At 37.9% G+C, this 13,200-nt stretch overlaps 1 protein-coding gene across 1 annotated transcript in view; it reads right to left on the bottom strand.

Annotated features, from left to right (window-relative positions):
- Positions 1–406: 406 nt before the first annotated feature.
- Positions 407–13,200, bottom strand: part of LOC110680243 (RNA polymerase II degradation factor 1-like) — a 50,433-nt gene continuing 37,639 nt past the window's right edge. The window contains exon 2 of the mRNA XM_021856057.1: positions 407–2,785. Coding sequence (XP_021711749.1) covers positions 407–2,767 — 2,361 coding nt within the window. The 5' untranslated portion in view covers positions 2,768–2,785. The remainder of the gene's footprint in view (positions 2,786–13,200) is intronic.

Genomic DNA, 13,200 nt, shown 5'->3' with positions numbered 1-13,200 from the left:
TAGTTTAGGACGCTGAGGTTTATCTTCTGTCATGGTGTTTTTCAGAATTGTTGGAGGATCACGTTGGAATTCATTATTTTCGGATTCTTCAGTTTTGCGGCTTGGTACAGTTTTTTTCAGGTGTGGGAGGAGCATAGCTTTCAGCAAATCTAGAAGCTGGGGAAGAGCCAGGTGGTGGAGGTGGCTTTAGATTTGGGGAGCGATGTGAAATACGCGATCTTTTAGCATTGGAGGAGGCAAACGATAGTAACGGCGGTTTTCATTGGGCCCTTCCATTTGTTGAGGTGGACGCATGGTATTGATGCGATTCATGAATCTAGTTGGACCTGGTGCGCGACGAATAGCTAGAGTAGATGATTGAACATGTGTTGTTGAAGGATCAGCGAAAACTTTTCTTGGTGGTCCATTAGCGGGGAGACTTTTTAGCTGGTGGCGGTGGAGGCACTCTGAAATTACCGGCTTCCTTATGGTAAGGGGAATGACCATGTGATATTTTAGCGTTCGGTCTGAATTGGGGTAAAATGTTAGGTAGCTGTAGAGGTGGTCGAATTCCTCCTGGATATGGCCTACGTTGGATTTCTTTGTAAATGAATGGTGGTCCTTGAGCAGGAATTGGGGGTCGGGGACGTTTTGAAAGATGGGAGTTGTCCGGATTTGAAGGAGGAGTTAGCTGTTCTGGTAGATCTGAGGGATAATTTGAAATTTCGTTCTTGTTCAAAGCTTCAGCATTTGGTGTATCGAAAACGATTCTGTTTGAAACTTCATGAAGAGTGCTTTCAATTTGATCGTTCTTGGGGAACACAACCATTGAGTTTGGACCAACACCAATAGGAGCAGAATGTCCATTGGGTGGCAAAACTTCACTCTTATGGGTTCCACTAATAATGGGTGCATTCTCATACTTGTCGTCGCTTTCACTGGGAAATCGCACGCTGGTGGTTTTGATTATATCTTGAGGCTTAACTTGAACGTTCACTGATGTGCCAACTTGCACATTGGAGCTTTCGTTTGGTTCGTCCAGCACCTGCCCCATTTGATAGCCAGTCGGATGGCCATTAAGAGCAGCAGAAGCAGGTTCCTGCGAGACTGAGCTCACAAAATGTCCATCACTTGAACTTCCTACCGATTGTTGAGATCCCAAGACGAATGTAGCCGAATGTTGATTGGGACTGATTACAACACTATTCATGCTTGGAACCGTACCGTATTTGACTATGTTAATTTGTGGTTGTTGTACCTCGTACTTGACATATTGATTTCCAAAGTTGGAATCTTTCGGAGGGTTTTGTGGACGGTGTCCGTTAGATTGATAAACTTCATAATGGTCGTATTGATCATTGGTCGGTTTTTGTGGTCGATGGCCATTCGATTGCTGGATATCGTACTTCACATATTGATCAGTAAGGTCAATGGACTGTTCAATTTTTGGACCTTCTTGAATTGATTCCTGCTTTTGTTGGTCCGAAATCAGCACAATTGCTGGTGGCGTTGTTTGATCGGTGGTTTGAGCAATAGTCGTTTCGAAGACGATATTATTTTCCTTCTCTTCAGCGGCAGCTTGTTTGTCATCCAAGCCGAGCGAGTTAAAGATATCAGAAAGGGACATTACAGCTGGATCATTTGGCAGATCTATCTTGTTGCTGGTTTCATTCTTACGGTTCAACATAATGTGACTTGGTGGCAGTGGTCGGAATGGTGCTGGACGGTTACCCTCGTATTTGAGTGCTGGTATGGTATATTTCATCCTGTGAGCTTCATCATCTACCGGTGGTAAAGGTTGAGTTTCCTCAAAACGAATTGGGTTTGCAGGACGGGATACAGTGGTTGGCTCAGGAGTAGTGGTGACAGGTGGAGTTGCCGATGGACTGGACCACGGTCTAACAGAAGGCGAGTAGTAGGTTGAAGAACGGATAGGAGTCGTTTCTGGTTCGGTGAATTGAGGTCGTTGTGTAGTAGTCGTGGTCGGCATAGAAAGAGTCGAAGGCAAGAAGAACTTCTTACGTGTCTGTTCTGTCGTTTCCAAATATTTGTTCTTGATAGTACTCTTGTAAGGGTATCTAGTGAATAATTGTTTAGCTGGAATGGTTGTCATCGGTATTTCGGTGGTCGTGGTAGTAGTGGTGGTCGTTATCGGTCGTCCTGAAGTAGTTGGATAAGTATAACGAGAAGATGGTTGTGTCACTTGGGTGGTAGTAGGACTTGGTTGATTTCGTGTGGTGTTAAGCCTGGAAGTTGTGTACTGAGGACGCGTAAATTGGAATTTAGGTGCAGCTGTCGTCGTAGATGGAGTGGACGTTGCGTTCTTGTGATTCGACACTTTGTTGCTACCTTGATATTTTAAATTGGCATATGAACTTGAAATCAACGGATAAACGAAGTTTGAGGAAGAGTATTTCACCGGTAGATTTAGGAAATCGTGAAAGTTTGGCGAAGATTGGCTGACGATAACATCTTTTGTATCGCTGACGTGACTGTCCTTTGTATCGTAAGATCCTTTGTCATCTAGGTCAATTTGATTGACAGTTTTCTTATGGTTGAAATCAATTGCTCCCGTTGAAGGGTCACGCTCGACGTAAAATGGTTTTCCACCATTGAATACGTTCGACGGCAAAATAGGGCCTCCGTAGACTTCTTCATCCACGATTGATTCTTCTGCCATTAGGTCCTCTAAATCATCGTCGAAATTGAACGCCTTTACAGAGGATCCCGCGTACAGGACTAAACAGATGACGATACCTATCGGCAGTAGCCGATTTCGTTTCCCCATTCTTAGATGTCGCAGGCCCTGAAAAGAAACAAGAAATATTACAATATTACTCAATGTTATAACATTACGCAAATGCTTTTAAAGATTGACGTGCTTTTTATGCACACAGCGTGCACCACAACGTTTTTTCATTTATGCCCGACCTTACTGTGCTGTGATGCTTGATGAACATTTTTTCGCTTCTTATCTCATCCGGGTCAAGCGCATGGCTACACGTTTTGGTATCAAAAAGCTATCAACATTTTTTTTTTTCAAATTTATGCACACGTCATGAAATTTGTTTAAACTTTAATTATTCGATATGATTGCTTCGCACTCACCACAGACGTGCAAATACAAGAGCTGACTTTTCATTGCGTCTTTACGTGCGTGGCCACGTGTTGGTTGATTCAAGTTTGTGTGAATTTCAACCGCGATTGCTAGCACCTGCTGATGACGATGTGAATCCGTGGACTAACGTTCAATTGTTTTCTCTTTTCGCCGGCTGGAGTGTGCGGTAACTGGTGGCGTAAAATTTAGGAAAAAGTTCATTGTGCATCGTGGCGCGGGAATGATGAGAATTGTCTTGTCGCAGCTATGACGAGAGCGAAAGTGAGAAAAAACAAAACAATTGCATGCACAATCGCTGTTGACGGCAAGCATGTCAAGATTATTTCAAACCGATTATTTCGCGGCGTCAAGTTCAATGTTTTGTCATTGCTTACGTTGTCGAAGTTTTGGGTAGTGACCTCAAGAGTTTAGTAACGAATTTTACACATAAACGATTTTGCATGATACTTACACACTCAATCTGTTCGGTAAAAATAACTGAGTTTTGGAACTACCGAAAAAAGTCAGTAAACTAAAAAAAAATGTCAGAAATCGAAAAATAGAGATTTTTTACTGAAATTTTGCAGAGAGCTTTTTTTTATATCATTTATCGGTAAAAATTAAAACATGTTGAAATTTGCTTTTCAATTACGCGTGGCGACAATTTGCATTTTACTGACTTTTTCGGTGGTTCCAAAACCCAGTAAAATTTTACCGACCCCAATAATTTAATCTAAGTGTGTAGCTTACACACTTACGGCGAATTTCACCGTAATCTCAACAGCTGAACAGTTTGGTGAAATAAAACACCGTAACTTCGTCGGAATTTAACGGATTCCGGTGATTTTTTACCGAATACTGTAAAAATTTATCGTACTCCATTATTTCATTTTACCGAACCGTTCAGCTGTTGAAATTTCACATGAATCCGTAAAATAATTTAAGTGTGTAGTGTCCAAGAACTTTTAAAGTAATTCTTCATGTTCAATCTTAAAATGTTCTATCAAAAACATTGTTTTAAAATACACAAATTACTTCAATAAGTTTAGCAAAATTTGTTTATATACTGCACCATAGATCTCTAAAGAAATTTGCCAAAGATGACAACATACATTCAACTAAGAATTTCAAAACCACTTTCTCAGAATACATTGTTCATGAAATTGCGTAGGGTACACCCAATTGAACACTTCAATTCATTCAGTTAGTCCACGAATCTTTCAAGAATCCCTCTAAGAACCTTTCCATGAAGTTTTTTTTCGCACAATTCTTCCTTTACATTCTATTATGTGTAAATACATACTAGAATAAATCCAACTAGATTAAGTTTTTATTTGGGGTCCCGAACAATTGTTGAAAATTTGGGGGCAGTTTTCCCTATATAAGTGTCAACAAGTGATGCGCACATTACACTCTCACTATTTGGAGGTATTCATTAAATATATGAAAACCAATGGATTTTTATACTTCACTTTGTAAAAATAAGAGGAAAATAGAAAATAAAAATGTGTTAAATCACTCAGCATGCAATTCTAAATATGCTCTGACGAACTTTTACGAAACGTACTCAATAAATTCATGTAATCGTTAAACATAAATAAACAGCAATTTACATCATACATCATGTATGCTTTTTACATGGACTTTTTAAGCTTTTCAACCTGACATCTCTCTAATTCAATATAGTTTTTTTAGGAAACAAGCTGTAATATGAAGAGTCGTACATTTATACAACGAGTCTTGCTCTATGAATCAATTGCTGTTCTACACGCAGCAACAAATACATCGTCCTCTTCTAATTTTGTGGCAACAATTTTGTCTCACAACAACAGTTTATCATAACAAGTCTTGAACAGAATATGACAATGATCGCTCACCGCGTGCGTACCGTGGTGAATCAAAATCCAGACGTCCCAATATTCGGACACTCTAATAGTATTTATCAAATAAGATATGAAATCAATAAATAAACAATAAACAATAAATGTAGACTTAAAAGTTATATTCATAGCTTTCCATATTGCTCTTCATTTTTAATTCATAGTTGCATCTAGTAATCCTTTCCAAAGAAAAAAAAAAATAAAAACAAATAGGTAGGGGAAGAGGTGGTAAAATGAACACCTTAAGGATATCATCCTGTTTCTGATAGATAAACGAGGAATTTGTATAGTTCTATCACACAACATCAAAAATAGGGATGCTATGTATAGCAACAAACACAAATGCAGACCAAAATAGCTTAATTTTTACATATTTTTATCGCTAGCAAAAAACGATGTAAATGGTCATTTTACCTGCACTATGTGGGTGTTCGGGAATGAATCAAAACACCGATTCTATTAGCGTGATGCTTTAAGGCTAAGTAGCTAGTCATTCATTTTGGCAACAATGATGACTTTTCAGCATGCATTTCAAAGTGATAAAACTCAGTCTTGATAGTTTTATATTGACTTGAAAAAGAATCACTGTACGCGCTAACATGCATAAAGTATGCTGATACTTTTTCAGCTATGTCAGTGCAAAACCAACTGATTTTCTTCGATTCGAAATCGTACACGTACAAATTTCAATGACCACCTACTTCGCCTTAAGCTAGAATATAAATTTATTTTAGAAAAGTTGAATGTACTAATCTAAACCAAACTTACAAATTCGGTTTTATCATTAAAACTAACCATTCCTCGAACAAACGGTTTGTTGGTATATAGGAGATCTATAAGAAATTACATAGTGCAATTTGTCTTGAATTAATAGCATATAAGTAGCTGAAGGTCTTACTTATAAATTTACGCGATAAATTTATCAAGTTGGCACTTATTTAAGTTGTAGGTGACTTCTGGGATGTCTATGGAAACATAGTTTAATCTTTAGAAAATTCATTGTTTATCAACTTATTCACCATCTAACCTCAATTCAATTGTGGTAAATTCGTACATCTACATATCATCGCATCTCTCGAATTAATTCACTGTCACATCCAAACCCAGCAATTTACTAGCTAAACTAATTGTTCACCAATTATAAGTAAGTTTTTTTTTATAGCAAGTGATAGTTAAACTTAGAAAATATAATCAATTTATGATAAAGAATAAACTTCATGTCGTTCACTCCACGTTATTCATTTGTTCTTATTCGTTTGACAACCTTTCTTTTCCCTGACACTTCGTATCGTCGGTTGTAGACAACGGCTGCCGTTATTAGACAGCAAGGTTGCCAAATGAGGGGCGGCGTCGCCAACAGTGGGTAAAATGAACAGCTGTTGGTGGTAAAATGAACATCATGCAAAAATCGTGAGCAAAACAAATATTTTTTAAAATTTTCATTGCGTATCCGAAAATCTAAAAGCATTAAGGTATACGAAATCTAAAAAGCATTAAGTTTGACGTCATATAATAACGATATTTACATCACTGAAAAACCTCAAGGCCTACAAGCTAAAAGTTACATCAGTTCTAATTTCCAAACGTCTAAAACCTCAGTTTTCTATGATATTTTTATTTCAATTGACCTCCTTATTGACCCGAACACTCAGATTTATGCTCTAGATCGTCCGTGAGTGATAGGAATTCATTTAAATTCGATTTTTCTCGGCTGAAGGCACGATGTTCATTTTACCACCCCTGTTCATTTTGCCATCACTTCCCCTAACACCAGTTCAACGTCGTTCCTCCAAAGCTTCAAATCCAATAGTGAAGTTTACAACAAGAACGTCAGCTTCTCCGACTTAAGATGAAGCTACTTAATCATTCAATTTGGATATTGTACGTCTCTAAAAAGAGTGAAATGTAGTGCACAAAAGAGGGGGAAAACTTGTGAAAATAAGCATTTGTGGTGTGAAAATAAGCTGCCTCGAACGCTGTTCGGATTTATAGGCTAGTGATCACTAAACCGGACGTATTGTAAAATTGTAAAAACCTTATATTTATTGAGCTTTTGAAAAATATTTTTATCTGAATTGATTCGAAACCATATAATAACATAAAAAAAAGTGAAACTAGTTACCAGACAATGAATTTACCCAAGAAATTGAAGATCAATTCAGTGAAACTAAAATGCAGGCTGTTGGCATGGGGTGTGGGTAAAACAATAGTAATTTTACTCAACTTATTGGTCTTTCATATATTATATAGAAGATTTTAGGGTGAAGTTATGTGTCTTTTATTAGTTTTTCATATGTATTGTCTACCCAAACGCTTCTGTCTGGATTTCGATTCAAAAAAGTCCGGCATTTTGGTGCATGTGTCCGGATTTAAGAACACAACATGCTACAATACTTTAACGTTTTACATGCAATTCACAAGGATGCAAATCATCATATTCCTTATTTTGAATGATAATGAAAGAGTATGATGCATACACCATCTATTGAACAAAAATCATCTAAGGGGTCATCCAACTTTTGGGTGGGGGTTTCTTTTTGTATATGAAAGTGTGACAGTACATATATTAGGTATTGGAAAAAGCGTGACAGAGGGGCGAGGGGAGGTCTAGAAATCCCGAAAAGTGATAGACGTCATATTTGAATCTTCCCCAATTCTGATTTGCAGTATACATCTGTATGAGAATAAACAGATAGTTGAATCGTGACAACAAGCATGAATATCATGTCCCTAATGAATGGTTTTATTTACTTCCATGACCGAAACCTGAAATCATCCAATCATTGTCTGAAATATTGCGCATTTCTTTCACCACTGGACTATCGCAGAAGTTTTTACAAGTGCGGAAACGCTAATAAAAGTGCGCAATTGCATCAAATCGGGTAGGTGTCTTCGGGGGACATATTCTTTGTAAATCAAAGATTAAGTGCTGTGAAGACACCAACAGGATTGAATGCAATCCCGCACTTTTATTCACAATTTCGCACTTATGAGGCCGCACTTCGCAGTCCAGTAGTGAAAGAAATACACAATATCATACGGCAACATTGTTCAACATTGCGCTAGAGGGTGTCATGCGAAGAGCCGGGTTTAACAGCCGAGGCACGATTTTCACAAGATCCAGTCAATTTGTTTGCATTGCTGATGACATAGACATAATCGGAAGAACATTTGAAACGGTGGCAGAAATGTACACCCGCCTGAAACGCGAAGCAACAAGAGTCGGACTGGTGGTGAATGCGTCGAAAACAAAGTACATGCTGGTGGGAGGAACCGAACGTGACAGGGCTCGCCTAGGAACCAGCGTTACGATTGACGGGTATGGACCAATGCACGAGTTCATTATCTGACGTTTGAGCGGTGCCGTGTTATTTACGTAACCATGACAACGAGTGAATTCAGCACCGCTCAAACGTCAAATTAGTGAACTCGTGCATTGGTCCATACCTTCGAGGTGGTAGATGAATTAATTTACCTCGGATCCTTGCTGACGGCGGACAACAATGTTAGCCGTGAAATACGGAGACGCATCATCTGTGGAAATCGAGCCTACTATGAGCTCCAGAAGAACCTGCGGTCAAAAAAGATACGTCCTCGCACCAAATGTACCGTTTTGCTTCGAATTGCCGGACGCTTCGAAAGCCGGACACTATGACCAGAGTCTATATACAGAGAGTTGCGCGAAGAGACTTCTTTGAATGATTGTTCTTCTTTGTCTTCGAAAATAGCCCCTATCTGTTTTGCTGGTCTGCTCGATAGGTAGACAATTTGACAGTTCGATAGGTAGATTTGGTTTCACTCTTCGCGCAACTCTTCATTCATAGACTCTGACTATGACTATTTTTACACTTTTAATAATATAAATTTATTTTTTTCTATGTTACTTATGTACAAAACTCTTCTTCAACTTTAACTGTATGTTGTAGTTGCTAATATATCGCAGTAGGCTGCATAATATAAAAAATAAAAACAAAAAACAAAATGCGTATCAAAACTCCACACATTCTAGTACTTGTTAAACTGTATTTTATAGTTGCCGCTGAAAAAAGATTCGATTTGAATTGAAATTAAAATAGTGTTATTGTACCAGTTTATGTTTTAAATGAAGAGCCAACTATTGTGTTCCTATTGATGTGAAGTTGACATAACCGAAAACACTCGAATTAATGTGATTAAATGTGATAAATACTCGGTGTCCGGATTAAGAAACAAATTATTTGACTGCTTTGAAAGCCGGACGCACACGAATATTAGAAGAAAACTAAGATTAATCCACATCATTGGGAGCTGTCGTGTTTAGTTAATCAACGAACAGTAAATTTTGAACATTATAAAGGAGAAATAGTGTCACATTCATTTACGGTGCATTAAATGAGGAGTATAAGCCATTTTATGAGACGTTTCGAATCATATGGTTTCCGTTTGTTTACCAGCTTTGAAAGTTTCTGGCGGGCCGATTTATTTACGTTTCTTCTAGCGCTACATTTGGAAGAAGCTTATTCAACAATGGCAGTGTAACAAAGTTTTTAATTTTCGCATGTAAAATTGAAATTAGCAGGCAGAGAAGATATTTTTCATTTACAGGTAATATAATACATGTAAACCGAGTATAACCATGCGCTGAAAGAGACGGGGACGTCATCGCCAACAAAAATGTGACCAGCGCCATTCAGATATCAGGCTAGTTTTTTGAACAACAACAATGAGCGGCCCGCCAGAAAACGTCATTCGAACGTCTCGTAAAATGGCTTATTACCAAAAATAAAACTATAGGCGCATTGCATTGCGAATCCAGGCGCTAGCTTAAGGTGAATGAAACATTTTTGCCATAACTTTCTGTGCCTTTTTGGGAGCTTCAGCGTTTTTCCTGACTCGGGACTTTTGTGATTATATATAGTAAACTGCTTAAAATTATGAAATTTAGAGTAGGTGTATTGAATTATATACAAAATATGCGAATATTTCTTTAAAAAGAAGTGCTTAGAAATTGAAGCAAAAGTGTCCAGAATTCGAAGCTACCTATTAACAGTGTTCGGATTTCGAATCAAGACACATTTCATGTTTTGCATATTTAAACATTTTTGCATAATAAATCGCTATTTTAACTACACCATGCCAAAAATCCAACATTTAACTTCATAATAAATCACAGAAACTCAAGGAAATAAATATCACGAATTTTAAAAATGGTGCTTAAGAGGAAAATAACCATCATCGTTTTAAAAACCAGTTTTTTTGCTCAAAATTCAAGCAATATTTATGAAAATCTATCATTACATTTCACAAGGATATCTTTAAATTTGAACGAAAAAACTTGTTTTTCATTTCTGATGATTGAATGATGGATTCTTGAGCCTTAAAGTTAACCCGGTGCTTAAGTGTCCGAATTTCGAGTCAAAACGGTACCATGTACAAAACGCTGATTAGACCGGTGGTCCTTTACGGGCATGAAACGTGGACGATGCTTGAGGAGGACCTGCAAGCACACGGAGTCTTCGAACGTCGGGTACTTAGGACGATCTTTGGCGGTGTGCAGGAAAACGGTGTGTGGCGGCGAAGGATGAACCACGAGCTCGCTGCACTCTACGGCGAACCTAGCATCCTGAAGGTAGCAAAAGCTGGAAGAATGCGTTGGGCGGGTCATGTTGTAAGAATGGCGGACAACAACCCTGCAAAAATTGTGTTCGCTTCGGATCCTGCAGGTACAAGAAGGCGAGGAGCGCAGCGGGCACGGTGGGCTGACCAGGTGCTGCAAGATCTGGCGAGTGTGGACCGCACCGAGGATGGAGGGAGGTACCTGCGAATCGAGTTGTTCAAAAATCCAAAAATCATTCAATTTCAGGCGGGAGATTTTGTTCAGTGTAGCGATTGTCTACCCGAGCAGAAGAAAATAACTACTGAATACCAAATTGAGGTATTCCATACCAGATAATTTCCAATACTTACAACCTGAATGAGGTATGAATGAGCCCTGCATAAGAGGTAAAATACCTCAAATAATATCTCAAGCATATTCTACGAACACCAAACTGATAACTAGATCAGGTATTGTAATACCTCAATAATACTTCATGGATTTTCATATAAAAATGAAATTTTTCAATTGTAGTTCAATACCTCCAGCAGACCTCAATAGCTGTTTAATACCTCAATAAAGTATTATTAATTTTTTTAAATATTTTTTTCAATACCATTATAATACCAAATTGAGGTATTGACAACTGAACAATACCTAATTTTGGTATGATACCAAAAAATGGTATGCATAAGTTATTGGGGAGTTATTTGTTCCTCCTCGGGTAGGCTTTACATAGACCTTTTCACGGGATGGTTCAAATCAGCTGACTCGGAAGCTCTTTAGCAGTTCTTCTATGAAAATTAAAGGCCCGTGAGCAATGGTCTTAATCGACAATTTTGCCGGAAAAAAGTGTTTCTCTGTTCTCGTCGATTTTGGACGTTCGATGTCTTCAGGGGTCACCCATTAATTACGTAAGGATTTATGGGGGGAGGAGGGTTTTGAGATTTCTTACGCGGCATACAAACTATTTTCAATTTTCATGCAAAAAAAATCTTACTATGGGGGGAGGGAGGGGTCTTAAAACTGCCAAAATGGTCTTACGTAATTGATAGACCGCCCTTTCAGAGAAGTTATTCGTAATTGAATTTAACATCTTCTAAGAAAAAAGTTGAATAGGGTGTCCCTTATTTAAGTTTAAATAGTGAACAAACTTTGTTGTTTGATGAAATTTGTGGCTGCACTAGAAAAAGTTATTTTGGACAACTTTGTCGAAGACACTTTTGATCTAACTCTTCATTTTAGCTAAGTTAAGTGATATTGAAAGTTTTAACTTAGGGTGGACCCGAAAAATCAGTTGTTTTGGTCTTACTTTTTTATTTTCAGATCTACGTGAATGTGGTTTCCATAAGAGTTGCAGATGAAGTAATGATACACATTTTTGCTGAACATCACAAGTTTGTAAATCTTGTAATTGCCCGTAACGCGGGTAGATCACCTTTTCGAGGTGCGTTACGGGGTAAGATCTACCATATTGTACTCTTGTTGTATCTGTTCTTGTGAATACTTATAAGTTAGGGTCGGAAGAGTATAAGAGAGTAACAAGGTACTAAGACCCACCTATTTGTCCTAGATGATGAGGAGGTCGAAGTGAAAAAATGGCTCAATCAGCATCTGAGGTTGGTTTCAACTCATGAAACAATTTCTTTCCGAGTTCAAGAGTTTATCTTTCGATATCTAGGAGGGAAACAATTCCGAATCAGTGGAGTAGCAGACCTCTTAACTTCTAAAATAAGCTTTTTGTTTCAAGGAATCTAAATGTTGCATGGGATGAAACCTGTTCACAGTTTCAAAAAACGACTTTGAACCTTATAAGAAGAAGCAATAATTTGATACGCTAGAGTACCGATGTATGGTCAAAATCAGTATCATTCAACCAGCTTAGTGGTCGAACCTGATTAAGGGGCGCGCTTTTGAGAGTTTAATGGTGACAAACTGTTTTCTCCAAAAGGTATAAATAGCGGTATCTTTTTCTATGCTATGCAAAATGGTATATAATGATATTTGTATAAAAAACGACTACTTCATTATTTCTCAATAGTAATGGAGTAGAACGACATGCACTAAACAAAGGACACGGGTATACCACAAAAGATCAAAGAAAACTGGTCGCAGTGGTTCATCCCGAACAGAAACAGAAACAGAAATCTTGTAATTTTGACGTTATAAGCAAATTTAAAAGGAAAACTATGAAATCTTTAGATGCCCATAACTCATGGAGTTGGGTTGATACAATTTTTCTTTATGCGGCATTCGAAAGGCCATAATCTAACTTTTGCTGCAAAAACTTGTTACCGTTGAGATACGCTAACTTTGTTAATTGTTTGTTAAGAATAAGTTTGTTGATTGGTTAGTATTTGTTAGTAGAGTTAATATTATATTGTGCTATTTGTTATCCTACTGTTTGTTAAATGTTAGTAAACTATTAGAAAATTAGGATATATGAGAACAAAATTTGTTAACACACTATCACTATATACTGAACAAGTCTAAGACAACACACACAATATTGAGCCAAAAAGGGGAAAAAGGGTTGCCATAGTTAAATCCACGTCGAAAAGAGAAAATAAAGGATGAAAAGGACAGAGGGAAAAGGAACAGGCATCTGGGTCGAACTGAGATTAGAGCAAAGCCTATTCAAGTTAGAACCTCGAGGCAACCAGTTCGCA

The sequence above is a fragment of the Aedes aegypti genome, unplaced genomic scaffold (assembly GCF_002204515.2).
Source record: "Aedes aegypti strain LVP_AGWG unplaced genomic scaffold, AaegL5.0 Primary Assembly AGWG_AaegL5_hic_scaff_1097_PBJ_arrow, whole genome shotgun sequence".
Taxonomy (NCBI): Eukaryota; Metazoa; Arthropoda; class Insecta; order Diptera; family Culicidae; genus Aedes; species Aedes aegypti.
The sequence above is the reverse complement of the archived record's forward strand: the minus strand, read 5'-3'. Positions and strand labels throughout refer to the sequence as shown.